The sequence below is a fragment of the Onychostoma macrolepis genome, chromosome 03 (genome assembly GCF_012432095.1).
Source record: "Onychostoma macrolepis isolate SWU-2019 chromosome 03, ASM1243209v1, whole genome shotgun sequence".
Classification (NCBI taxonomy): domain Eukaryota; kingdom Metazoa; phylum Chordata; class Actinopteri; order Cypriniformes; family Cyprinidae; genus Onychostoma; species Onychostoma macrolepis.
The window spans coordinates 13,561,196-13,588,738 of record NC_081157.1 but is presented as its reverse complement, the minus strand read 5'-3'; the positions used below and the strand labels follow the sequence as shown (position 1 = coordinate 13,588,738).

Genomic DNA, 27,543 nt, shown 5'->3' with positions numbered 1-27,543 from the left:
ACTGTAGACCGAGGGATATCAAAGGCTGAAGCAACCACTCTATAGGATGCCGCATGGGCCAGCCAGTAGACGAACACTAGCACTTCTATTTCTTTTGGCCATCCCTGTTGAACCTCATAAGGGACTGCGTTTATCAGGTGCAGTATGGATGCTCGGCTGAGGCACAGATCAGGGTGGAGGTCAGACTCCCCATCAAAATACAGCCTCAGGATGGGAACTGTGTCATTAATTTGACAGTATGATGTGGGTTTTCCACTCTAGAAAACTGTTACAGTCTAAAATGGTCTAGGGAAGACCGCAACAGAACTAAAAAAAAAAAATGGTTGATGGTGAGGCACTGTGCGACGGCAGAGAAAACGTCTCCGGACCCAGAATAATCAAAAGGTACAATAACCCACACAGCCACGGTAGTTCAGCAAAAAGAGAAGTTTTTATTTACCATCTAAACAGAAGTGATATGAAAGGGGGTATTAATTTCAGAAGGGGGCAAGGCCAAAATAACAAACATAAAGGAGCTAACTGTGTAAACCAACTGACTAAACTTTAAAGAAAAGAAAACAAAATACAGCAGATTTAAACTAACTCCCTAAACTAACATAACCAGGAGAAAAGTAGTAATACAAAACAAAATGGCACCCACCTTCCTACTGAACCCCAAAACAAGAGACATAAATAAAAGCTTAAGATTTAATATGGGCTACTGAAATTAACACTCACTTCTCTGTAGATTAAGGATCGGTCTTAGCTGTAATCAACAAAACCAACAGCAGAAACTCTACTTCAACACTCAACACAATTGAGATAAAGGTACACCAAAGCACCAATTAGGGCTTCACAATAAAGTCTGAAGTCCAGAGAGGAATTCTCAGCCGCCGCACACCATCCAGCCACCACCATCTGCTGGTCTGAGAAACAGCTGACGTTTAAATACTCGCTCTCCTCTCCCATTTTCCAATCACTGCAGAGCTCTTAATTAGCCTCAGGTGGGAGAGACAGGTTCTGCAGGGAGAGAGAGAGAGAGAGAGAGAGAGAGAAAACAAGACACGGAGTTCACACAACAGAACCTTACGGCTCTAGACGTAACAAAAACGATCAACAAAGAATATATTATCATGCAAGTGGCCTGTCTTTATTTCTTGGTGTATAGTACTTAATTAAAATGGTTAAATATTTAAACTTAAAGCCAACACTGAAACTTTATCTAAAAGTTTTTTTTTCTTCAGTTCTTTCACGGATATTAACAGCAAACAATAATAATTCCTTAAATATTATTACAAATTATTTAGAAAATATTTAATATAAAATATAAATCAATTTTAAGCATGTTCAGTGTAACATTTTAATATGAAAAATGGATAAGCATAATGCAGCTGTTTGTGATGTATTGCATTCATACAGCATTGTGGAAAAACATCAGCACCACTCTCCGGACATTAGACTTGTGAACGGCAGATCTGCGGCGACGCGCTCTTTCTTGTCTGAATAAGCTGGTAAGCATTTGTAGAACAGATAATGAGCAGTGTAGGGCACGGTAAGGATAAATAAACTTGTGAGTAATGGAAAAGAAATGTTGATGTGTATTTTTTGTGCAATGGCAAAAATGTCATGTAAGAATGTTGTCTATCTGAATAATTGACAGCAGATGTAAAATGAACACAATTATGTCACCAGATGCAATTTTATGACGTAGTAGTGTTTTCCAAAAACGTGGATACTTTTCTGCTACAAACTCGAAAAATTATCTACTTTTTCTTCACGAAAAAAGTACATACAACTACAGGCAGGTGAGGTTTTTTTCAGGGTTGGAGCTTAACTCTGCAGGACATCGGCACTCCAGGACAGAGTTTGCCCATGCCTGATACAACCATTTAAATTGCACATGACAGTTTTTATATCGACCTTTCTTTAATATATATCTTTATATTTGTTCTACTGTAATTCATTGTTGAAATATGTTTATTCAATGTTTCTTTTTTTAATTCTGTTTCAGATAAACTCTTTGGGGCTTATTGGTGAGGTGGACGTGTGCGACTGCACTTGGCGCATATTGAAGAGGGTGACTGCCAACTCCCTGGCGAAGAACCTTAATTGGAGAGGAGTCAATGGAAAGACTTCAGTTGCCACTCTTCAACTCAGAGAGATTGTGATTGGTAAGTTGACAGTATATCGGTTCACACACAGAGTTAGCTGTTTCTGTATCAGATATGAGTAAATACAGTTCTTCACAATCTCTAATAAGCATTATTATATATTATCATTATTTAGGTCACTATCAAATCATTTCACACAGTATGCACAACAGCAGCTTGGCTAAACTGAGGATCATTTTTCATTACTTTGGGACAATATGCATTCTGGTTTTACTTCTTTCAGTATATATGAATTCTTTCCTCTCTCAGACGCAAAAACCATCAAACCAAAATTATAGTTTACTCGCTCTTTTCAAAACTGATTAGTTCAAAGCTGACATAATACAAAATTGAATAAGACAGAAATTTCTACAGTAATACCATATTGAAATATATTCCAAATATTCCAAATTCCAAAAAAATATATATTATCAAAACTATTTATTACTGCTAAACATCTACACACATCTTTAAACTAATATTTTTCCACACCTGCTGGTGACTTGAGAACATTTACCGGCCATAACTTTTTTTTTTTACGTGCCATGATACTGTATGTGCATTATTTCATTAAAAAAACAGGCTAAACAAGTTGATAAAACAAATAATTGTAATTGTTATTATTATAATTAATTCGATTTTTTTCTTTATTATTATTATTATTTAATCAATCAATCAATATTATAACAATTTAATATAATACAATAATTTAAAATAAATAAATTAAAATAATACAATTATTAATTGTAAAATGGAGGTCGAGGGGACCATAAAGAGGTGGCTCCAGCTGGCAGCAGATCGAGAGGGCGGGCGCAAGAGAACACTTTTGCAGAAGGCAATTGTTTAAAGTGTAATAATGTGCTTAATGTGCTTGTGTTGGTGGGTGGGTGGGCATGAGAGAGTGATTTTTGTTCTTCATTACAAAATTATTTTGTATTTGGTTATTATTATTTATTATTTTAGTAAATTACTTTGTTTTGTTCTTTGTTCTAAGTGTTAAATATTTTACTTTTGTTGTTTAAAAAATGTGTCGATATTATAGAGTATTTGTTAATGAATATGTTATAAATTATGTTCATGTATTTGTTCATTATTTTAATAAAATCCCTTAAAAAATTTAAATGGATGATTTTGTGTTTCCCTGCTAAATTGAAGTATGTTTGGCAGTTTCTGGGCCACATTTGGCCCGGGGACCAAGCCGAGTATCAGCCAGAACAGTATCTGGGCCAGACCTGGGCCACATAAAACAGTAAGTCTTTTTACAGGGTGTGGGCCACATCTGGGCCAGAGGAAATAGTTTGTGTCTGTTTTCAGTGTGTGGGCCAGTTTTGGGCCGGGGACCCAGCCAGAACTGGGCCAGAACCAGAGCAAGGGTGCCAGACAAATTTTGCGATCTGGGATCTCTCTGTTACGGACCGTTCTGAAAGCAGAATTTATGCAAACACGTATAAAATGCTTTAAAAACTTTAACAGAGATGTTTAGAGGGTATTTAGGGCTGCCCCCACTTAAGACTTTTCTAGTTACTAGTAGTCTGTCAATCCTCTGTTGTGTGTGTCATGTGTTCCTGCCTCTTGTTTCCTTATTTGGTCATGTTCCTGTCCTTGTTAAGTGTGAGTATCAGTTATTTCTTGTCCAGCTGTGTTTGTCTAATTATCTGTGATTATCCTGTGTATTTATAGTCCTGTCTGTTCAGTTAGTGTTTGTCTGGTCTACTCGTTACTCCCCGGTGTTCCTGTCTGTGTTAACCTTGCCTTGTCTTGCCCTGCCTTGTTTGGATTCATTAAAGACTGTTATTTGAAGTTACTCCTCGTCTCCGTGTTCCTCGTTCCATCCTGCGTGCACCGTGACATAGTCGTACATTTATGTCATCATTCAACTAATCGCACGTTTATATTAAATTAGCTACTCCATAATGAGCCTTAATACAGTATATTCCGCGCTCAAGCACACCCATTAAGTTTGCCACAAAGCACAAGTAGCCTACTAATTAAGAAAAAAAGGAGACATTTTATTTATTTATTAATAAACTAATGTTTTCTTGTCGGCTGCAAGCACGGTGCTGACTCTCATCTCCACAGTACTGGACGTGCCTTTAGAGAGAAATGCAACCTTCATGCAAATTATATAATCAGGGAGCATTTGCTTTCGTTTTGAATTGGTTTCATTAAAAGTAAACTTTTTTCTCATGTATGTGAGGTACCCCAATTTTTCGTTATTTCATTATCAGGAGAAAATGCAAGTGATCACGCGGGCGCCTCCTTGTCATGCATGCACATTAATAGTTTTCCGCACAAACACTTAAATATAAATAGGTTAACGCTACAGTATGGGATCCGCATTCAAATAAATCTTCACAAGTCTACATCCGAGACAGGTGCAGTTATAACCTGTAAATTGAAGGCTATTAGACATTTTAAAATGATCTGCCAATTCGTTGATCATTAGTGTTCTTGATCAAGAATAAAGGGATGTCGCAGTCATAAACACTTTTTAATGACTCTCATAAAATTGTTTTAATAAATCGCTTATGCATTAAATAATACAGATACAAAGCAGGTAAAGTTAAATTGTACAAATAATTATAAAATGCTATAGACCGCAAAGATCGCAGTTTCACATTTTGCAAATACATAAGTGAATTATTATTTTTTTTACATGCAATGATACAAAATAAAAACAAACATTCATTAATTAATTCATCTCTTGAGCGTCTCACTCAGCAGCATGCGCTCCGAACAACCAAATCTTGCACTCTGCATGAATGCAGAGCAGATAGCGACACAATGTGAAACACATGAAAGGTTTAAATAAGATAATAGTGACAATGAACATTATATGACATTTAAATTAGTTTTGACGATTTGTCCTTCAGTCTGCCTGTGCATTTCTGACCCGCACTGGGCTGAATCTCCGCGATGTTCTCGTTGAGAATGCAATTTCTAAAATGTTATTAGAATGAATTCATTTCTAAAATGTTATGATACAGAAAGCCTGAAACAGATCACAACAGTATAGACCTACACACACACTAGGCTATCAGTCATCAGCATGATTATAATTGTAACGAATCCGGTCTATGAACTTCCGTTCACTCACCACCAGAGGTCACCAGCTCACCACATGGACTTTCACACTACACAACTGAGTGCACTGATTACATACACACTAGGTTTGCTGCGATAGACAGTGTTGGCGGTGATACCGGTGTTAAGCCACAACACCGGTAAAGTCACTTGCCCACCACGGCACCGTCCCTCACCGTCATTTAGATTTTTTTAATAGTAATAAAAATCATCTAGTTCAGGTTAGAGAACAGACACGACAACTAGAACTGAACGCGGCTGCTCAATGCAGCACATCGAACGAACGACAGTCGCACGCATCACAGATCAGATTTCATTTATCACGTGAGGAGAGTGAGTCGAGCTGACTGACAGACAAGAGAATCACGAAAGTGTTTCAAAACGAAATGTAAAAGCACCTGTTTTAAAAATATTTTGGATTTTGAAAAGCCTGTTGACTTGCCATTTAGCCTAAGGTGATATTGGAAGTTTCTCATTTATTTGCTTCCACAGTATTTGCTGATTTTTATTTTATTTAAACTGTAGCCTAATTTTTTCCATTATTTTACATCAAGGTGTATGCAGTCCGTGCCTCCAAACTTTCTTAATCGTTTCGCTAATAAACGTTCTATGTTTTATAATTACGCTATTTGTTCCTCAGTCTTTACTGATTTTAAGTTTTGTATAGGCTACCTATTTAAAAGTTATTTATTATTTTATATTAGGCATATAGCATGGTGTATTTTTATTCGTTTTGTTAATAAAAGTTATAGGCTATGTTCTACGTTGTATTTTGTTGTTGCTTCAATTGAACTTAAGCAATTGATGCCGAATTGTCGCTAATTTAAAAGTGAAAGTAAAATGCGCACGGTGCTTTTACAAGCTATTTAAGCTAAGGAAAGTGAGGGAAAGTGGAAAAACTCAGACGAACTAAAACCAAACAGCTTTTTAACATGCTTTTAGAAAATGCTTTTCTTACTTAGATTTTTAGTCTTGTTTCCAGCCAAAATATCTAAAAATTCTTAAATGAAGAAGGATTTTCTAGACAAGTAAAAATTATCGTCTTGTTTTCAGAAAAAAACATGTCAAAAATGAAACAAGCAAAATAATCTACCAATGGGGTAAGAAAAATAATCTTATGTCAAACAGAAAACAAGATTATTTTTCTGTTTATTTTATGTCGAGTGATTTCTTTTATGTTTCAAGCAAAAACTCACTTAATTTTGACATGTTTTTTTCTGAAAACAAGACGATAATTTTTACTTGTCTAGAAAATCCTTCTTCATTTAAGAATTTTTAGATATTTTGGCTGGAAACAAAACAAAAAATCTAAGTAAGAAAAGCATTTTTTTTGCAGTGTAGCCTGTGTATCTCGTTTATTTCCTGTATTCTGCCATCCCTGAAGTTTATAGCCTGCCTTGGTTCTCTATTTAGTCTTAGTTTTGCACTCTGTTCGCTCCTGCCTTGATTAGTGCTAACATTATCGGACTACCCCTCTTGTCAAGCCCTCTGGATATTGTTCGCCGATCTCTGCTTCCCTACCTCTCTATGTGTCCGGTCATTTTGTGATTGTCGTTCCGTGTCTCCAGCGTTCCCTGTGTTTGGCTCAATAGAAGTCTATGTTTGAAGAAGTTCCTCGTCTCCTCGTTTCCCTGGCTCCGACGTACTGTGACAGTTAAATGTTTCAAATCTAAAATATGGTGTAATTCTTAGCTTAGCGTAAATATAAGCACAGGCTCATAGACTTGACATTTATCCTTCTTGAATTTGTTCTAAATGAGAAATGCACATAACTTCATAAGTACTAAATTTGCATGGGTGAATATGAAATATTTTATCTAGGCCTGCAGTGTTTTTCTATCATTTTCCGCTGACTGCAGCAGTCAAAAGTAACACATCTGCGAGGCAAAGCTGACAGCTATTTGTGAAAATGCACTTTGAAGCGTTCACTTGATAACTTGTGGTTAAAGTGCCACTCAGCGGTCAAAAGCTGCAAATGCATTTTGCAGATGCGGCGGCGGCGGCAGCAGCAGTGCTAACGGTGGTAAAAAGCACGTTCTGGTTGGCCACCTACAGTACTTTCATGCTGCTAACATATTATTGTAGCTCAGTTTGTGCTGATTACAGTGTAATCAGACTTTAGACATTAATATATTTTTAAGAGACTGAAAAAGGCAGAATGTTATGTCAGGACATGTCAAAACTTCTCCAGGGCCCCAAAACCCCCTCAGACCCCAGACGGTTAACTACTGAAATGACTTGCAATGATTGGCGATGTATAACTGAATAATGTGCAAATAAAAACTGAAGACTGGAATCTCTCTTATATGGCAGAATACTCTGTGATGTTCACTTGCAAGACATTTCTGGTTGAATTAAACACACTTCAGGAGTCGCATTTTGAACATTTTGTTTGTCTCCCTAATGAAACACACCTGACTCAACTCATCCGCTCATTAGAAGAAACTCCAGCAGATGAAATGGGTGTCTGACAAAGGAAATATTCAAAATGTGCAGTTGTAGGTATTTCCTGGGTACAAGGTTGAGAAATACTGCTGTTTCTATGGCAGTTTGGTTTGTGAAATCCTCTTCTCACAGATCCATTGATAAGCTTTATTACATGGAACATCAAGCCACCCTACTAAATTAGTCCACTCTGGTGGAGGTATAGCCACAGTCACAGCACAGTTCTCTGATCCTCCTCCATTTGGCTCAGTTATTTGTCCATTGGATGCCCAGGAGCTGAAACTACAGATCAGCATTAGATGATCAGTGTTGCTTTCTGTGTGATATGATGCTGACTGTGAGAATCATTTATTACATAATCAGTTCAGTGATTTCTCACCCAGAGCCCAGTGTGCTGCCATCAACCCATTTCCATGTGCCCTCCACATCACTGTCAGTCAGACCAATATAAAATATAGCAGCACCAGACATGTTCTTAACAAAATCCTGAGCAAAAGAAACAGTTGCACATTTATTTCATGAATAGACACACTTCATCTGATCATCTCTCATTCAGCTGCTAAACACTATAAACACACATAAACCTGCTTTTCACTCACTTGTTCCTGTCTGTTGTTTATGATGATCAGATCTGCTCCTCTCTCTGTACAGTATCTCCTGCTCTCAGTCCAGTTCTTCTGCTCATTGGACTTGTAGTAAAAACTGGATTGATAGCAAGTCCACCCAACTGTTAACAGAACCAGTTCAACTGTTAGCTTTTTATTCCCATTTACACTCATCTGTCCGTATCTTATAACCAGTGTTGGGTAAGTTACTAGTTACTAATTACATCTTCAACAGTGTAATTAGATTACTGTACAAATTACTCTCTCCAAAAAGTATTTAATTACTTATTACTAATTACTTTCTAAATCCTATATCAACTTCGACAAGTTAACGATACAAGGATAGACATGAAATGGTTCATTCTCACACTTTAGATTAGGGTCCAATTCTCTCTATTAACTATGACTTTTGCCTCAAAATACTCTTAATTACTGCTTATTAATACTTAGTAAAGTAGTTGTTAAGTTTAAGAATTGGGTAGGATTAAGGATTTAGAATAAGGTCTTGCAGAACAAGACATTAATATGTGCTTTTTAAGTAATAATAAACAGCCAATATGCCAGTAATATTCATGCTGATAACTAGCAAGTTAGTGAGAATTGGACACTAAAGTGTTACTAATATTCTTATTAACTCACCAAAGTATTTAAAGTGAGAAGGGTACATAAAAAGCAAGCATTTTAAGGTAAGACTTTAAATTTTGATGTTAAATCCACTATTGTATTGTGTATAAATGTTCGACAGTCTATACACAGTATTAAGTTCAATTACAAGAAGTAACTAATTAAATTACAGAAAAATAAGAGTAATCCCTTACTTTACATTTTCAAGGGAAAAGTAATTAAATTACAGTAACTAATTACTTAGTAATTATTTACACCCAACACTGCTTATAACAGATAAAATAATCATATATTGTGTGCACAAGTTACAGAGACCACAACCCAACTCCATGGTTTTTAAAATGTCCGCTGTATAGCAAATAACTACATAGACAATAGAAACTTTACCGTAAACCTGAAGTTCATTTCTCAGCTGCTCTCTCTCATTGGTCAGGTTTGTGTTCTTGAGTATTAGCTGCTCTCTCTCATTGGTCAGGTTTGTGTTCTTGAGTATTAGCTGCTCGCTCTCATTGGTCAGATTTTCAATCTTGGATATTAGCTGGCTTCTCTCACTGATCAGGTCTGTGTTCTTGAGCATTAGCTGCTCTCTCTCACTGGTCAGGTTTGTGTTCTTGGATATGAACTGTTGTCTCTCTTGAGTGAAGAAGACACACAGCACTATGACTGCAGTCAGCAGAAGAACACACAGCAGAACCAAACACACTGCAGCTGATCTGGAGCTTCTGATCCTCACTGAATCACTTCCTGAAAATGACAGACATTATAGTAGTTTATTTTCTTCTCCATTTCTCCATCAATTTACATCAGCTTTCATGAGTAAATGTATTAGCAATTAATCTCAGTTACCTGTGTGTTGAGGTGTTTGGGTTTTCGTTGTTTGGGTGTCAAAGTCCTCTTTGTCTTTATGTTTCATATCTCTTACAGCCTCGGCACTCACATAGATATCAACCATCTTCTCTATTCTGTCTTCTGAGTCCATTATCGAACCTTTATCCATACCATCATTCACATGCCCAGACATTTACCGTGGTTTGGATGGCTACAACCTTTTAACGTTGAAGCATAAATGTGAAGTATTAAACAAAGCTATAAGTCATATCTAACTAACTAATATCTCTCCTACTTCGTTGTACTCAAGATGTGTCTGTGTGTTTGTGATAATGTGTCATGTTTTTATGCAAAAAGGAACTTGCAACATGTAGGAAGTTAACACAAATGTCACAATCTTCTGTGACTGGATTGGTGAACTCAAAGGAGTGACTTATTTTGTGTAACTGTGCAACAGTGTTTAATAGAGCATTTATTTACTATTAAAATGTATTTTTACTTTTAACATTAGCATCAAACTCGGAAGTTAGCCAGTTCATGAAATTTTATCAGAATCCTGAAATATAAATTCAGAAATCATGATGTTGTGAGGTGAGATGACACTTCTCAGGATGACACTTTGCAAACTGCACAACTTCTCATTTCATTGTCAGAGGATCCAGCACCAAAGACAGATGAACTCAAATTATAATTTTGGAAAAGCAAAAGCTCTTAATTTCTGTTTTATTCAATTGCTCACTGGCATGTGACTCATGGGTCCATTTAAATCAAACAGATATCAAACGCACACAGTGTCAGATATTCTTCTATATTAGAGAATGGTTGTAACTACTGGCTGTCAAGATGCTTCATCGTGGTCACTTTGTTCTGCGATTTCAGAAAAGCCAAACTCAGCAGGCAAGCCAGCTAAAACTATTATGTTGCTAATCTGTCAGACAAATTTTCCCTCCTCTCTGTCATCTACTTTCTCTTTGTTTCTCCGTGCAATTTCTCCCACCTGAGGTTTTAATTGTCGGAGCTACTGAAGTGACGTGACAGAAGTCAATTTGTGGTCCATTATGTTTGTATGCAAAAGACCGGCCCAACAATTAGCATGTCACTGAAAAGCATTGTTCTACACTTCCCAGTCGTTAAAGGTGATCTTCCTGAAAAATGAAAATTATCTATTTTTATAAATGAAACATGTCTGAATGTAATTAAACCACATACATATAATTAAGTTTTTGGTCGTTTAATGCATAAAACCTGCTTAATGTATTATGTGTTCATTTGAAAATTAATCTCTTGTTTTGACTTAAAAACTAATAAGTTCCTCTGACAAAGTTTTTGCTATTTTTATTTTAAATTTAGGCATGAATTATTTTGTAAAGGTAATTTTTTAGTAATGATGTCTATGTTGTGTTTCTGTCAGGAGTGTATTTCTGCTGTATAAACATTATAAACAAATTGTAATAATATTTCACACAGTATTACTGTTTTTACCTTATATGTGCTCAAACAAATACAGTTTGCAGGATGTAATAAAAGGCTTCAAATGTTTGAAGTCCTGTTAATGCTGTTTTAGTAACATACAAAAGCAGAAATGGAGTTTCCTCTTTTCTCTGGTACAAACCACAAACTATGGAAGCATTTGTGTAGCAAAATTCAATTTGCAATGTAATATGCAAAATGGCAATGTATTTCTGTATTTAAATTTACAATCTGCAACATTTATTGCAAAATGAAAATTCAATTATATAGTTTAAATTTGCAATTTTCTACACTAGTTTTAATATGCATATTAAAAACATATTTTAAAGCTTTATAAGTTGCAAAATTAAAATTAAAATGTATTACCCAAATTGATTAGATATGTTTAACATGTCCAAGCAAAAACTGTAGCAAAATTATCATTTAAATGCTGTTTTTCCTAAATGCATTCAGACTTAGGGGTAGGACACATGGGATTACATTTTCATCGTGATACCGCGTGATAATTGTGACAAAAAATGCTTTTCTTACTAGATGAGTAAAAATTATTGTCTTGTTTTCAGAAAAAACATGTCAAAATTAAGTGAGTTTTTGCTTGAAACAAGCAAAATAATCTGCCAATGGGGTAAGAAAAATAATCTTATGTCAAACAGAAAACAAGATTTTTCTTACCCCATTGGCAGATTATTTTGCTTGTTTCAAGCAAAAACTCACTTAATGTTTCAGACACACTGACAGATAGCTACCATTACAGTGCTTTCACTTAAAGGAAAAAAACACCCAGAGAGTGACCCCTTACACTATTTAGTGGAGAAACATCAACTCAATTCAACAATTCAGTTAAAGTATTCAAAAATGAAAGAACCAGGAAGAATACATTCATGATTGGCAGCGCAAAGTAGCTCAATTAAAGAAATTAACTTACTTCCACAGTATACAATCTGATAATAAATTGAAACCATACCTGAGCAGTATTAAAAACTATGGTCAGAGAAAGCTGCTGACGAAGTATCGTCTGAGTGAGCTCAGTGTGTGTGTGGAGACGGGCCGACACAAGCAGAGCTGGAGAGCCAGAGAAATCAGACTGTGTTCTCACTGCACAGAGGGACTTATAGAGGACGAGCTGCACTTCCTCACAAAGTGCAGCAAATATAAACATTTTAGAGACGCCTATTTCAAACAAAAGAGTTCAAGCATGCAAGCAAACTCTGTTATATTTTGGGAGAAAAGGAAAAGTGTATCCTCCTGCCATCAAATGAGGGGAAAAAGGATGATCCCTCCTTTCCATTTATAACTGCTCTTTGTATTCATTTATTTTGTAATTTCTTATTTGTTTGTTTTTTATTTACTTACATGTGTATAATATGGACATGTATATGTGTTTCCCCTAGATTTTATTTATCTGTATGTTTGTATTATATATTTATTGCTTTGGCAACGTTGTGATGTTACACAGTCATGCCAATAAAGCTCATTTGAATTGAAAAATTGACTTGAATTGAGAGAGAGAGAGATGTTGATTTTATTTTGCTCATTTAGGCTCACCAGAACCCTCTGCAGGAGTGGAGAAGTAATGAGCCCTAAACACTGGCTCTTCCTGATTTTTTCATGTTATTTCATTTGATTTTATGCTATTTATTTCTCCCTCTCACCGAGGCGTTACAGCGCAGTGAGTGCTTGTGGCTATGCTAAATTACCAAATTACCATTCTAAAACAGCACAAACAGGGTATTAGCAATCAGGAGCTATTGCCTCGAGCTTGAAAGGTGCAGAGTGCTGACATCCGATCGTGATTTGCACCACATGCGGCCTGACCTTGGTAAAGGGCCTCATTTTAAATATTTAAAGCGCCTGTAGGACAAAAAAAGTGTTGAATAAATGTAGATCTATAGTCACAAATAGAGAGAAAGAGAGATTATGTCAGACCAGTACCGTTTCTAGGCATAGGCAAGCTAGGCGGTAGCCTAGAGCAGGACCAGCTAGAGGGGGCGCCAATGAGCGCACATACTGCCACTACATTTTAACAAGTTTGTGATCAAGAGTGGCACGGACACCCTGAAATATGATTGCCGCCCCCACTGGATCCCCCAACATCATTGGGCTAGAGTACTGTCATTCTGACGATGCCTGTATGCCATTGGATCAGAGCGCTGTTAGTTGTTGCCTCTGATTGGTGCATGCAAAGTTTGCATTTGGATTTGGAGCGCTCAACAATGCCATTAGATCAATGGGTTCTGTCAGTGTTTTGGCAAGGTAAGGCTTTTTTTGCCATGCAAGTTCAAAGGCCAATTTAAAATATTGGTACATAAAAAGTGCACAAAATCAGTATTATGTTTAGGCAGTATTTGTGGAAGTCGAGAAATGTTGATGTGAAACTGGTCTAAAAGGTGTGCGTTTTTGCGCCAATGCATTGTTAAAGATTCAGTGTGTCGTGTAATATTCCCATATAAAACTTGTTAAAAAATATTGGTGCAGTAAAATTCGCTTATTCACAAGATCAATTCAATACATACTTTATTAATCCGCTTTGTCAAATTTAACGCATCCTTACGGAAGTGTCGAAATGCTGAATCAATTAATTAGCTTCCAAAAAATTAAAAATAAATAAATAAATTCCAACAGCGCTTAAAAGGAGCAGCGTCATACATATAGAGGGTACACATCAATGAGTAATAAAAGAACAAGTAGCATTCTGAATACTTTTATGTCACTGATTATAGGCCTACGTAGTTTGGGGTAACAAGGGGTTTTATAGAAACAAGGGGTTTTATAGTTTTGACTGAAATAATAACGCAATAACTGACATTACAACAACAACAAAACAATTGAACAAAAAAACAGATGAAGTCAAAAAGTAACCATTGAGCTAAACATGTATCACATCCAAACGTAATAAAATAAATTTATGTGTGATGACAATTTCTTAGCAACTATTGTAACATAGAGCTATACAGGCATCCAGTGGCTATAATGGTATCACATATAATAAACTGCAAAATGTTTTATTTTAACAGTCAATTTACAAACAGGCCTAATGCATTCAGATTTGTGGAACTAACAATGTGCTGAATTTCCACAAATTAGTGTCGTTACTATGACAACCAATTTGTAAATGTATCAATGTTGTTATGTAAGATTTGAGTGTTTACATAATCAGTTTTATGTTATGTTATCTTAATGATCTTGTTTGGGTGTGGGAGTTAATAATAGAGATTATAGAGGTAATAGAGATTTCCCACAAATTCAACTCCTGAGAACAAACATACATGAGTAAAGAAAATTGTAAAGACTTACTATTTGGATACATTGGCTAAAATATAAGTATGTGGGATACACTTTATCTCCATAGTAACGGAAGCTTTAGTCCTCATTTATCTGTCCTCTTTATCAAAGACCTAAACTGCCTACAGATCTTACATCGCTTTTTAAGTTATGAGTGAAAGGTGAAATGTACCATTTCTACATCACTATAGCACCACCACATGGATTAGCAAAAACAAACAGGTTCTCCATCAGCTATTGGTTTGCCAAATAGTATCGTGAAGGACTCAACGCATCCCTCCCACAGTCTCTTCCAGCTCCTACCATCAGGAAGACGGTACCGGAGCATCAGAGCCCGCTCTGCCAGACTGCTCAACAGCTTTTTCCCCCAGGCTGTGAGAGCCCTGAACTCAAATCACCCCGCCCCTCTCTGAACCCCCACACAAACCCCCTACCTCCTGTAACATGTAACGTGCAATTCGAAGTGTGCTACACACAGGTGAGTGGGCCTGTACAAACCACCTGTAGTAACACACTCTCCTCCTCTATGCGCACTAGTCACTTTTCACACACACTGCTGTGTGTATACAAATCCCACAAAAAGACTCAGTAATATATGTATGTTTACATGCTCATGCACTACAAATCCTCCTGCACTGTTCCCCAGCCAGCTGCTTGAACTCTCAATGCTTCTCCTTGCACATGTACAGTATTTATCTGAAGCATTCGTATAGTTTGTATAGTTTGTATTTTTTAGTTTGTATAGGTACTTTTTATAGATAGTATATTTATATTTATAGTCAAAATCTATCAGTAGGATAGTTGTGTATAGGTTTATATTGTCTTACTCCATTGTTGTATGCCTGTATTTATGTAGCACCGTGGTCCTGTGAGGCACGACATTTCGTTCCACTGTATGCCCCCGCATGTAGCGGAATGACAATAAAGCTCAACTTGACTTGACTTGACTTGAAATGGATAGCCCCACCCCCAAACCCAAGCCAAGTTTCTTAGGAATTAACCTAAAAGGTTTTTCAATAGAGTCCGATTTTAGCATGTTGCTAAACTGACTAATACTCTACAGTGTCATTTTAAAATTATTTATATACTATTAAGGTATTTATTAATATTTTTAATGTTTTATTTTTATGTTTTTGTATTTTATTTTTTCTTTGTTATAGTTGTTTTGTTATTTGCTTTCATCATTTATTTATTTATTTATAGGGTTAATTTTTTGTGTTTGTTTATTTGTTCGTTGTCAGTTTTACTCATTTTAGTACGCCAACTTTTTCATCCTTTTTTACATTTTTCTTTAAATTTTTAATTTCATAAAAAATTTATATTTACACTGTTTTATATTATAAGCTTTATTTTAATTACTGAAAACTGTTTTTAATATTTTAAGTTTTCGTTAATAGCAACAACACCGATACTTTAATAAGCATACAGAATATATAGGACATGAATATTATGTCTCTAAGATTGTATTATGCATCTAAGATTTTTTTTTTTCTAATTAATCACAATGCATTGAGGAATTGCCTTCTTTTTGAACTATACATGTTATACTGATATATAATTTGGCTGAGGTATGAGGTATCTTAGAACACAGCAGTCACATCTGACGTGCCCCTATGATGCCTTAAAATGCTTTCTTTTTAGGCGGCTCATTAGGTTTTGGAACACAGTTTATATTTTTCACAGACTAATCAACCTTTTTCACTTCCATTTTCTCAGTCTGCTTCACCTTAAATTTCAAAGTCACCACAAAACTGTTCTCACATCAGCAAAAATATGTCTTCTAATGGTAGCTGAGTTACCTGATGCCTGTAATTCCCCCACAAATAGTGTCATATTGAACTTCCTCTGAGGAACATGTTCTAGAACATTGTCTGATGAATGAGTCCTGTTCTATAGTATGCCAATAGTGATTTATTTCTTCAGCATGACTGAAATCATGTCCATTTGTTTCTCCCCTTGTTTAGGTTGTTCAATCATTGTAAACTTACTACAGACAGCAGAATTTACTGCTTGGATTCAGCGGGAGGTGTCTTTCCCACTGAAACAAAAGTTCAGGACTCAAAACCGAGTCAGTAAATCATCCACAAACTAGCCCAAACGGGACAACCTTCATTGTTTTTAGTGTATGTGTGGATGCTGTTGCGTGTTTGGTACAGTGTGTATCATGCACGGCTGATATTTGTTCACCTACAAGTTGTCAAGTGTTGTACAGAAGATCTCTTGATCTGAGCTTTTCCCAGCATAAATAATGCAGGTGTGTTGAATTATTCACCGATATCCAGAATTCTCAAAATGGCATACTGGGATTGTGTCACCTTTTTCGCTTTTTTATCAACCTTTCTCCTTCCTCCTTCCTCCTCCCCAGCAAATGCCCACATGGAGGGCCACTTATTGAATTCATAGCCACCTCTTTTCATTTTGATGACAACTTGGGTTTATTTTTCCAACTTTAGACCAGAACAAAACCAGGGGCCGGATTCACGAACATCTTAAGAAATACATTAAGAAATTTCTTAAGATAAATTCTGAGAAGTTCGTAAGAATTTTCTTAAGTGCAATTCTTGAAAAAATCTTAAGTTCTCAAATTTGTTCTTAAGAACATTTTTTTTTCTTTTCTTAAGAATAAATAAATAAGCAACAACAAATTCATTACCGCTACATTTTAATTGTATCACTTTATTATCCTGTTTTAAAGTAGCTGCCACATCCCGGTCAAGTATTTGAATGTAAAGCACGTGAGATGTGTTCATTTAACGACATTAACCATCAAAAGAGAAATTTACTCGCAGAAAAGCATAAAATATTCAGCTAATTTGACATGGATGACGAAAAGAAACAAAAATTTCACTAGGCAAGAGATAGAGGAAATTATAGCAAGGAAGAAAGTACTCCTTGGGAGACTGGATAATAGTATCTCGATGCAAAGTAAGCGACGCGCATGGGAACAGGTGGCGGAGGCCGTTTCAGCGGTGGCCAACTCGCTTAGAGATGTGGATGGGGTGAAAAAGAAATGGGCAGACTTAAAGTCGGCTGTTAAAAAAAAAAGGAGCAGAGAGATTAAGGGAGCAAAAAATGACAGGTGGTGGATCACCGTCTATTATTCTGGATGCATTTAAAGAGAAGGTTCTGCCAGTCATCAGAGATACAGCGGTGACAGGCGTCAAATCCTGTGTGGATACAGAAGATGGTAAGCAGTTATCCCATTTGTTAAGGTACATTCAGCTCATTGTTTTTATTATTCACATAAGTTAGTAGTATTTTTTAATGAAACATTGCTAGTTACATAGGCTACACTATCGACTACAATAGCCGGATTTAATGTTTGTTTAACTGTTAAAACGTAATTATAAATTATACTATATATATATATATATATATATATATATACAGTATATATAAACTTTAACGTTGTTTTAACCCAAACACAGTAGGCCTATATCAAACAAGTCAGCAAGTGCCAAGGGTAATGCTTTATTTACTATGCAGTGACCTTGACTTTGGAGCTCCTGCCGGTTGTTTCACCTTCCACACTGGGCCTTGCTGGTGAGAGAGAAGTTGAAGAGGTAATCTGTGCATCATGAATTTTATAATTAATATATCTTTGTATACAGTATATGTGTCATGAAAGTTGCATTTATTTTGTTTAAGGCCCCCCCTGGAGCCTGAGATGAATTTATCCCAGATCCTGTTAGATGGCAACCCTACTCTGTGCCAAACTCCCAAGCCAAAGAGGTTCCGCACAGAGGAGATGGTTGACATACAGACCCAGCTGCTGAAAGAAGTTGCTGCACTCCGAAAAGTTCAGGAGGAGTTGCTTCAGGTGGAGAGAGAGAGGCTGGAAATAGAGAGACTAACACTAGAAATAAAGAAAGGTAAACTGCAGTAATTCAACAAATATGTATTTATTATATACAAATATCATGTTATATACATTACATACAAATATTTATTCTGCAGAATTGTAGTTCTAGAAATATATCTTATAATATTATAATATAAATATATATTTTATGACGGAATTTTTATAATTTGATTGTATTGTAATAATTAACTTGAAAATAAAATATATTTTTATATGAAAAATCAAATGTGTCAAATGTTTTATGAACAAATGAAGTAAAAAATTTTAAGTAACAGTGAATGTGGTGTGTTTTTAAAGTAACAGTAAAGCATTATTAGTTTTTCTCAGGTGAATCTTCGTGCTATTAGATTATTGCGTGCTTGCATTCTTGAGTTGCTTGGTGGGTTTTCTACATCCCTCAGAGGCTCATCAGGCTCATTTAACGACATTAACCATCAAAAGAGAAATTTACTCGCAGAAAAGCATAAAATATTCAGCTAATTTGACATGGATGACGAAAAGAAACAAAAATTTCACTAGGCAAGAGATAGAGGAAATTATAGCAAGGAAGAAAGTACTCCTTGGGAGACTGGATAATAGTATCTCGATGCAAAGTAAGCAACGCGCATGGGAACAGGTGGCGGAGGCCGTTTCAGCGGTGGCCAACTCGCTTAGAGATGTGGATGGGGTGAAAAAGAAATGGGCAGACTTAAAGTATAATTTGATTGTATTGTAATAATTTACTTGAAAATAAAATATATTTTTATATGAAAAATCAAATGTGTCAAATGTTTTATGAACAAATGAAGTAAAAAAATTTAAGTAACAGTGAATGTGGTGTGTTTTTAAAGTAACAGTAAAGCATTATTAGTTTTTCTCAGGTGAATCGTCGTGCTATTAGATTATTGCGTGCTTCTGCAATGTTGGTTAGTGGCACCCATCAGAGATTTGGCCTTCACTGAATTGTTGACCCAGTGCCGAGTTGGTGAGTATGAAAGAATCATGGGTACACCCAGGCCATTTTGCTACAAGGTTTGTTATTTTCAGTGAAGCATCACAGACTATCTGGGCATTAATTGAATGAAAATTCTTCCTGTTGACATACAGTTCTTCATCATCAGATGGTGCCTACAAAGATAAATGTTGAAAGCAAGTTAAAGATAAATAATGTTAATCTAACTAATTTATGTATTACATATCTTGTACCTTAATGGCAATGTGTGTCCCACTGCACCCAATACATTTGGCTGCAATCTCAAAGAATTTATGTTTAATGAGGATTTTCTCTGCCACTGTAGATGGAAACTTGATGAAGTTCTTCACCATTCTGCTGAGAGCCCTTGACATGTTGAAGACAATTCGGCTTACGCTAGATTGACTAATTCCCACAGTATTACTTAAAACTGCTTGAAATGACCCAGAAGCAAAGAAGCGTAGGGCAACCATTATCTGCAGTATAACGGGTAGTGGAGAGGACCTTTTTGTTTTTCGCTGCAAATTATCTCTCAGAATATGTGCAAGATACATTACTGATGTAGGGTTTGATACATAAATATAATTTAATTTAGCTCAAAGGGAATCATTTATGATTTTATAGGGAATTTGAACAGAATCACTGTTTTGCGGCTGATCACCGAGTCGGCAGCGATTCACTGAACGAGCCGTATAACATTAATTCTGCACAAATTCTGCACTATACAAAAATATAGTGAAAACACTATTAATAAGCACAGTAACGAGATCGGCAGATTAAGACATTAACTTGTAAGCACAAAACACAAGATACTTCTCTTTTCAATATAAATATGAGTTTATTTATATAAACCTAAAACAAACTAATCTAACATGAACACACACATTCACACGTTGCAGAAAGAGAGAAAGGAGGAGTTTAGAGAATGAGAATGTGAAATCCCAAGTTTATAGCAATACGTGCTATCGCATAGACCTGAACAAACCATCAATCACTTAATTAACCCTTGCATTGAGTTTCTCAATAAGGCTAAAATTTATATTAAATGCACCACTTCAGTTAGACCTGGAGGTACTTGCTTGCATTGCCTTTGTGTTACAGGGATTCCCTTTTGTCGTCGTCGTTGCAGGAAAAGGGTCGATTACGTCGATTGTCCCTTTGGTGCCACTTGTACAGAGTTTGGGGGCATGGCTTGTGCTGCCCAACCCGTCCCGCTGGCTCATTCGCACAATCCGACTCAGCTATGCGATTCAGTTCACCAGGCGACCTCCCAAGTTCAGCGGTGTTCTCGAGACTTTGGTGACAGACCGAAACGCACCTGTCTTGCACGAGGAGATTGTTGTCCTCCTGGCAAAGGATGCAATCGGGCTGGTCCCTCCAGCCGAGATGAAGCAGGGGTTTTACAGCCCTTACTTCATCGAACCCAAGAAAGGCGGTGGCCTCTGGCCAATCCTGGATCTGCGAGTCTTGAATCGGGCCCTGCACAAGCTTCCGTTCAAGATGTTGATGCAGAAGCGCATCATCACATGCATCCAACCCCAGGATTGGTTTGCAGCGGTTGACCTGAAGGACACTTTCTTTCATGTCTCGATTCTCCCTCGACACAGACTGTCAGTTTGCGTTCGAGGGTAGGGCATGGCAGTACAGGGTCCTCCCTTCAGGCTCTCCCTGTCCCCTCATGTCTTTGCGAAAATCTTGGAGGGCGCCCTTGCCCCATTACGGGAAGTTGGCATCAGGAACCTCAACTGTCTCGAGCATGGCCCGCGCACGAGAACAGTTGTGCGATCACAGGGACCTGGTGCTCCGGCACCTCAGGCAGTTGGGGCTTCGAGTCAACTGAGAAAAGAGAAAGCTCTCTCCCGTGCAGGGAAACTCTTTTCTCAGTATGGAGTTAGACTCGGTGAGTGTGGTGGCGCGTCTCACCAATGAGTGTGCCCAGTCCATGCTGAACTGCCTGTGTTCCTTCAGAGGCAGGATGGTGGTACCACTGAAACACTTTCAGAAGCTCTTGGGGCATATGGCATCCACAGCTGCAGTCTCGCCGCCGGATTGCTTCATATGGGACAACTTCAGCACCGGTTACACTCCCAAGTCCCGAGATGGGCATGGCGGCGGTACAGTTTGCGTGACCATCACGCCAGCAGCGTTTCCGCTTATTCAGCCCCTGGATGGACCTTGTCTTTCTACGGATCGGGTGCCTTTAGAACAAGTGTCTCGGCATGTTGTTGTCACGATGTATGCCTCCAGTGCAGGCTGGTGCGCTACATGCTCGGGGTTCTGGACTAGAGGGTGACACGGAGTGCATTTTGAAACCTCTCCGTCCCACTCCCACAAAAAAAAATCCCGTCCGTCCCAATCCCACGAAAGAACTGGAAATCCCGTCCGCCCACTCCCGGAAGAATTACTCCCATTCCCTCCCACTCCCGTTTTTTTTTTTATACTTTTTTTTTGGCGAAATCTGTCAGTTACAGTAAAATTATAGTACAGATCTGGCGTGCCCACCTTAGTTGAATAAAACCCAAAATGTAGTTTTTGTTATTATATTGAACTGAAAGCCAATTTATGCACCGTGTAGGCTACATTGCACACATTAAATTTTATGTAAATCATCCATGCTAACACACACGTTTTCTATTTGAATTTTGTTTTTTCGTTTTTTTCATTTGAAAGTAGACATTTCACTCTCTATAGATATATTTTCAAAGACAGAGTTTGAAGTTTCTCGCTCAGAGACCTAAAACACACCCTGATTGCTTTAAAGCGCAACATTTCGTTGTTATTCTGAGTGTACACAAATAAGCGAGTCTTTACAGATTCGAAAGATGTATTAGGCTACTTTTATCTGTATGACCAAAAATTACGGAGATTTTAAGAGCAAGTGAGCGCACCGGCGCCTCCATCTGTCCTGCAGCGGCGCTATTCAGCTCCACTCTCCGCACAAACTCTTCAATTGCGCACATTTCTCTAGGTTAACATCATATTGAGCGGCCATGTAAAGTTGCTACTACATACATCTTTCAGATGAAAAGCCATATTTGAGGTCGATGATGCCAAATATGACACTTACAAAGTAATATAATTTATGAATGAATATAGAAAAGAAAGAAAGTTTTTTTTTTTTCATTGTTTTGTTTTATTTATTTATTCATTTAAGTTACCTTTATTTTATTTTATTTATTATTTTTTACACATATCTAGTAATTTCCACACGGGCACACATTGCGGGTAATAACCTCCCGTGCTGTTTTGCATCGTATTATGCATGTGTAGATAGCCAGAGATATTGTCAAAAGCATAAAAATTGGCAATATTAAGAGGATTTAGCATTTCCAATTAATGTAGGCCTGTTACATTCTTCTTATTATTAGGCCTATTATTATTATTATTATTAGATTAGCCTACTTTTATTATTAAATTACATGAAATTATTACCCGCAATGTGCCTCGGAGAGAATATGCGCCGTTACTGCAGCGTTAACCGTCAGTTTTTTTACTTTCATTTTTTACAATGAATGATAGTTTATATTACTACATAGACCAGCCGTTAATGATCTGTCCGTCACGGACGAGTCATTCACGCAGCCACACCAAAGCAAACAGGAGGAGAGCGAGACAGGGCAACTAGAACTGAGTTCAGAATTAAAATATACAGTTTATAGTTTATTTATATAAAAGGTATATTTGTGTATAAAGTTGAGTATCATTACTATTCCCGGTCCCGCCCACTCCCGATGACATTTTTTAATGCGATTTTGTTTCCCATCCCGTGACCCGTGGGAATCCCGAAAAAATGTCAGCCTCTATTCTGGACAGGGCCGTGACTGCTTTGGCACATCAACTGCCTCGAGTTGCTGGCAGTGCTACTAGCCTTGCGGCGGTCTGGCCGTTGCTACTTGGCTAGCACATGTTGGTCCGCACGGACAACACTGTGGCTGTCTCGTACATCAACCAGCAGGGTTGTCTACGATCACGTCGCATGTCACAACTCGCCCGCCATTTCGTCCTCTGGAGTCAGATGCAGCGCAAGTTGTTGCATGCCATCCACATCCTGGGGGATCTCAATCGTGCAGCCGATGTGTTCTCACGACAGCTCACGTTCCCCGGAGAATGGCGACTCCATCCCGAGACGATCCGGCTGTTTTGGAGTCAATTCGGGGAAGCTCAGGTAAACCTGGTTGCCTTCCACGAGCCCTCCCACGGTCAGTTGCATGACTCCCTGACCGAGGCCCCCTTGGCACGAATGCACTAGCACACAGCTGGCCTTGGACTTTACGCAAGTTTGCGTTTCACCCAGTGAGCCTTCTCGCACAGACACTGTGCAAGGTCAACAAGGATGAGGAACAGGTCCTCGTCTTCGTTGACCTTGCACAGTGTCTGTGCGAGAAGGAACGTTGCTGTGTCCCGTAAGAGTGCTGCGCATATATGTGGACCGCACCTGGAGCTTTAGAAGCTCTGAGCAGCTCTTTGTCTCTGGCTTTGTAACTCAGCAAATACTCAGCACACAGACATGGGAGTTATATCTACAGAAAGCTTGAAATGTCTACTTTTAAATTAAGCCATATCTAAAACATTATGTGGTGAAGTAATCTGTATGAAACCAACACGATGTTCAGTCTGTTCCGTCTAACTCATTATCTTTAATGCGATTCCGCCCCCTTGTGGCTCACGCCGTTCATATGTAAATAACCACGCGAGACACGTGCGCGTGTAAACGGCCAACACAAACAAAGAGCGAGGAGATCCTCATCGCGGCTACTGTTCGTTTCGGGAAGAGGCAGGATTTCCCTCGAAAGAAGAACAAGATTTCATCCAGTAGAGGAGATTAATCTGATGAGTAAGTAATGTTTCTTTTTTTGCATTAGTTAACGTGTTATTGTGACATAAACTTGAACCCATTTTACTAGTTGGGTTGTTCCCAAACGACAACATGATGAATTTGATGCATCTAAGAATGTTTAGACCATGTTTATTATTAATACTCTGTTCACAAATAGATTTTAATAGCGTGCTAAAACAATAATAATTTGTTTCTCAGATATAAAATATCATTTTTATAGTAGGAGTACATCCTTTTATAGTACAAAGCATGCATGAGTTTATGGCTACAGAATCATATCATAAGCTACTATAAAATCATACATACTAGGCTATATGACTACAAAATCATAGTTGGGTTTTTCCCAAACTATAATTCCTGACTACAATGTCTGAAATCATGTAAACATTTTGAATATGATAGGCAATTCACTGTATTTAAATTTCTTACAGAGCGATGATGTTTTCATGCTTTATATAAAACAATAAAAGTAATATGAGTGTACACTGTAACATGATGAATGCTATGAGTCTAAGAATGTTTAGTACATGTTTATTATTAATAGCCTACTCTGTTCAGAAATAGATTTTAATAACGTGCTAAACAATAATAATTAGTTTCTCAGATATAAGATTTCTTTCTCTTTTTTATGATAGTGATATATATGATATTTATGATATATATACAGATGTTCCTGATATTAACATGCTCACAAATGTTTTTTTTTGTTTGTATTTTATTGAATCAGATACCAGCACCAGATGTATCCTGATGTCTCTTCAAACTGGTTTCCTCTGAGAGTGCTGCACCAACATCAGATGTTCAACTACACTGATATTCTATGTTAAAACAAGCTCCTTGACTACTGATTATGTTTTTTTTCTTCTTGAATCCATGGAAAGAAGTAGAAACACTTAAATAACACACGTAAATATCAGGTATGATTTACTTGTTTCACTTGTTGAACAGAATCTGTTGCAGGAATGACTCAAAGTCTGTTCACGTCTCTGTGGTTAGATCAGTGTGCACAATAATGTGTCTTTGACCTTCATTATGTATGTTTTGATTATACGGTGTTGTAAATAAAATACAAATAATGTAAAAAAAAAACTCACATTCTCTCTTACCTGCCTCAAAGTCACAGTCACACTGATGGGCCATTAGAGGCCATTAGGGGAGGGCCCTTTGTCTCTTTGGTGAGAAGCACTTAATATTCAAGGCCATTGCCACTCCCTCGCATATAGTTTTTCGATCACAAAACTGTTACATATCTGTCTACCCTAGTCCTCGTTTCCTTATTTGGTTTTGTTCCTGTCCTCATTTGGTTAATTATCGTTTGATTGTCTCCACCTGAGTTTGATTATGTTGTTTGCTCTTTTGTTCCTGTTTCCTTTATAAGCATTCAGTTTGGTTTTCTCCTTTGTCTAGTCTTAAAGTTATGTAGTGCCCAAGTTAAGTTAAATATCGTGATTTATGTGATTTCTGTTATTCCTGAAGGATTATCCATCATTAAAGTACTTAAGTTTCATTCTGTCATCTCCTCGTACTTCTTGGAAGACACGACCGTAACAAAAACATGTCTTGAAAAATTTTAATCAATGTATTGTTTTCTGTGAATGAATAAGCAGAATGATTCTAAATATTCTAGCCTACAAGGCTGATTACTCAAAAGTCTTATTCAGAACTATTTAGTGTGGGTTTTATGGCCTTATTTCAGCTAAAAAGAATTTTTCCAAAATTTACTAACCACGCATAATATTTTTTTTCTAAAAGATGCAAACATGTACAGCCATCTTGGTCACATATTATTGTAGCACAGTTTGTGCTGAATACAAAAAATTCGGTCAATATTATGTTTTCAGCAGCTGAAATAAGCACAAATATCAGGGCATGTCAAAACATCTCAAGGGCCCCAAAATGACCTCACAAAAACTGTGCAAAACTTTTTTCATTTTCTCAATTTTAGGCACATTGTAATTTTGTCATTCCTCCAAGTTACTGTAAAAAAAAAAATCAATGTAAATAAATAATTATAAAACAACATTCCACACACACATTGTTATATTTTTATATTTTTGTTCTTTTTTTCTTTCATTTTTTTTTAGATTTGTACCATTTATTGTTCATTTAAAGTTTAATGAAATCAAGGTTTTTAAAATTGAATCAAATAATGTTTTTTGTGTGTGTGTGTGTTTAATTTTTAAATGAACAACATGTTTTTACTAAATGTTTTGGCTCTGGAGATTGATAAAGTGTGATTTACAGGAGAAAAGAAAAGGACTGGTAACATGGAATGAGATGGAGGATGGTGATGAAGAAAGGAATCCAGATTCAGTTGAAAGGGATGCACAAGAAGGCATAAGAGAAAATAGTAATGAAACATGGGCAATGGTTGTATCAAGGAGTAAACAGCAAGGAACAACAACTGAACAAGAAGGAAAGAGAGATTTGAAAACAAGCAAAGTTATTGAACTTGCAAAAGGAGGTGAGCAAACTGGGACTTTATCTCAACGTCAACAAATGATAAACAGATTAAAGGGAAAAACAAGATATCAAAGAGAATACAAGAAAGAAGCGAAACTGACATTATTGGGCTAAGGAGAAAAAAAGCAATGACTGAAATGACTATGGAAAATGAGATGGACTGTGAAGTGATGTTGGATGGAATAATGATAAATGGACAGAAATGTGAAGTCAGAAAGTTGTGTGCAACAGAAGAATGGTCTCTTTTTTGAATTTTCCAAGTTACATAGTGGATGAAGAAATAATTCAAAAACTGATCAGTTGGGGTGTAACTCCTACTCTTCCTGTGAGAAGAAGATATTATCCGGGGACAACAGTGGCAGACGGAACACGCCTCTTGAGAGTAAAATTCCCAAAGGAGGTGGTATCTTTACCATATACCACAAAATTTATGACTAAGGAAGGAGAATTTCAGAGTGATTCATGATAACCAATGGAAAACATGCAGGATCTGCACAAGTGCAGAACATGAGCTAAAGGACTGCCCTCTATTTCTATGCAGGAATTGTCTTGAGCAGGGGCATTAAGCACGGGACTGTAAAGCTCCAGCGGTGCCAAGGCTGCAGAAAGGCATTGCTAAGATGCACATGTAAAACAGATGAAGAGGAACATGAGGAAATGGAGATGGAGACACATAATGAAGTGGAGTCTTTGGAGGAGGCTGATGAAGTAAATGCATCACAGCAAACAAGTGGATTAACAAAGGATATACTGAGCAGTGAAGGAGAAGTAGAATAAGAGGAAGAAAGTGATAATGAGCAGAAGAAGAAGGAGAAGAAGAGGTAATGAGTGGACTACAACTATCTGTGGACAATGTGAAGCAGGATGTGATGGAAAATAAAGAAGCTAATGATGGAACAAAGGACAGTACTGGCCTTTAGGGTGGCTAATCTTTAATTAGCCCGCTCTTTGCGACAGCACTC

At 37.1% G+C, this 27,543-nt stretch overlaps 1 protein-coding gene across 3 annotated transcripts; it reads right to left on the bottom strand.

Annotated features, from left to right (window-relative positions):
* Positions 1–275: 275 nt before the first annotated feature.
* Positions 276–13,157, bottom strand: LOC131537209 (asialoglycoprotein receptor 1-like). Of its 3 annotated transcripts, none has more exons than XM_058770513.1 (6): positions 12,150–13,157; positions 9,734–10,860; positions 9,275–9,631; positions 8,258–8,385; positions 8,038–8,144; positions 6,508–7,940 (listed from the first exon to the last, which is right to left on the bottom strand). In XM_058770513.1, the coding sequence occupies exons 2-6, from the start codon at positions 9,906–9,908 to the stop codon at positions 7,754–7,756; spliced, it is 954 nt and encodes a 317-aa protein (XP_058626496.1). In that variant the 5' UTR covers positions 9,909–10,860; positions 12,150–13,157; the 3' UTR covers positions 6,508–7,753. The 3 variants fall into 3 exon arrangements, with proteins under 3 accessions (XP_058626497.1, XP_058626496.1, XP_058626495.1); XM_058770512.1 differs by having other exon boundaries at positions 9,734–9,933; XM_058770514.1 differs by lacking the exons at positions 6,508–7,940; positions 12,150–13,157 and adding an exon at positions 276–999 and having other exon boundaries at positions 9,734–11,410.
* Positions 13,158–27,543: the final 14,386 nt, after the last annotated feature.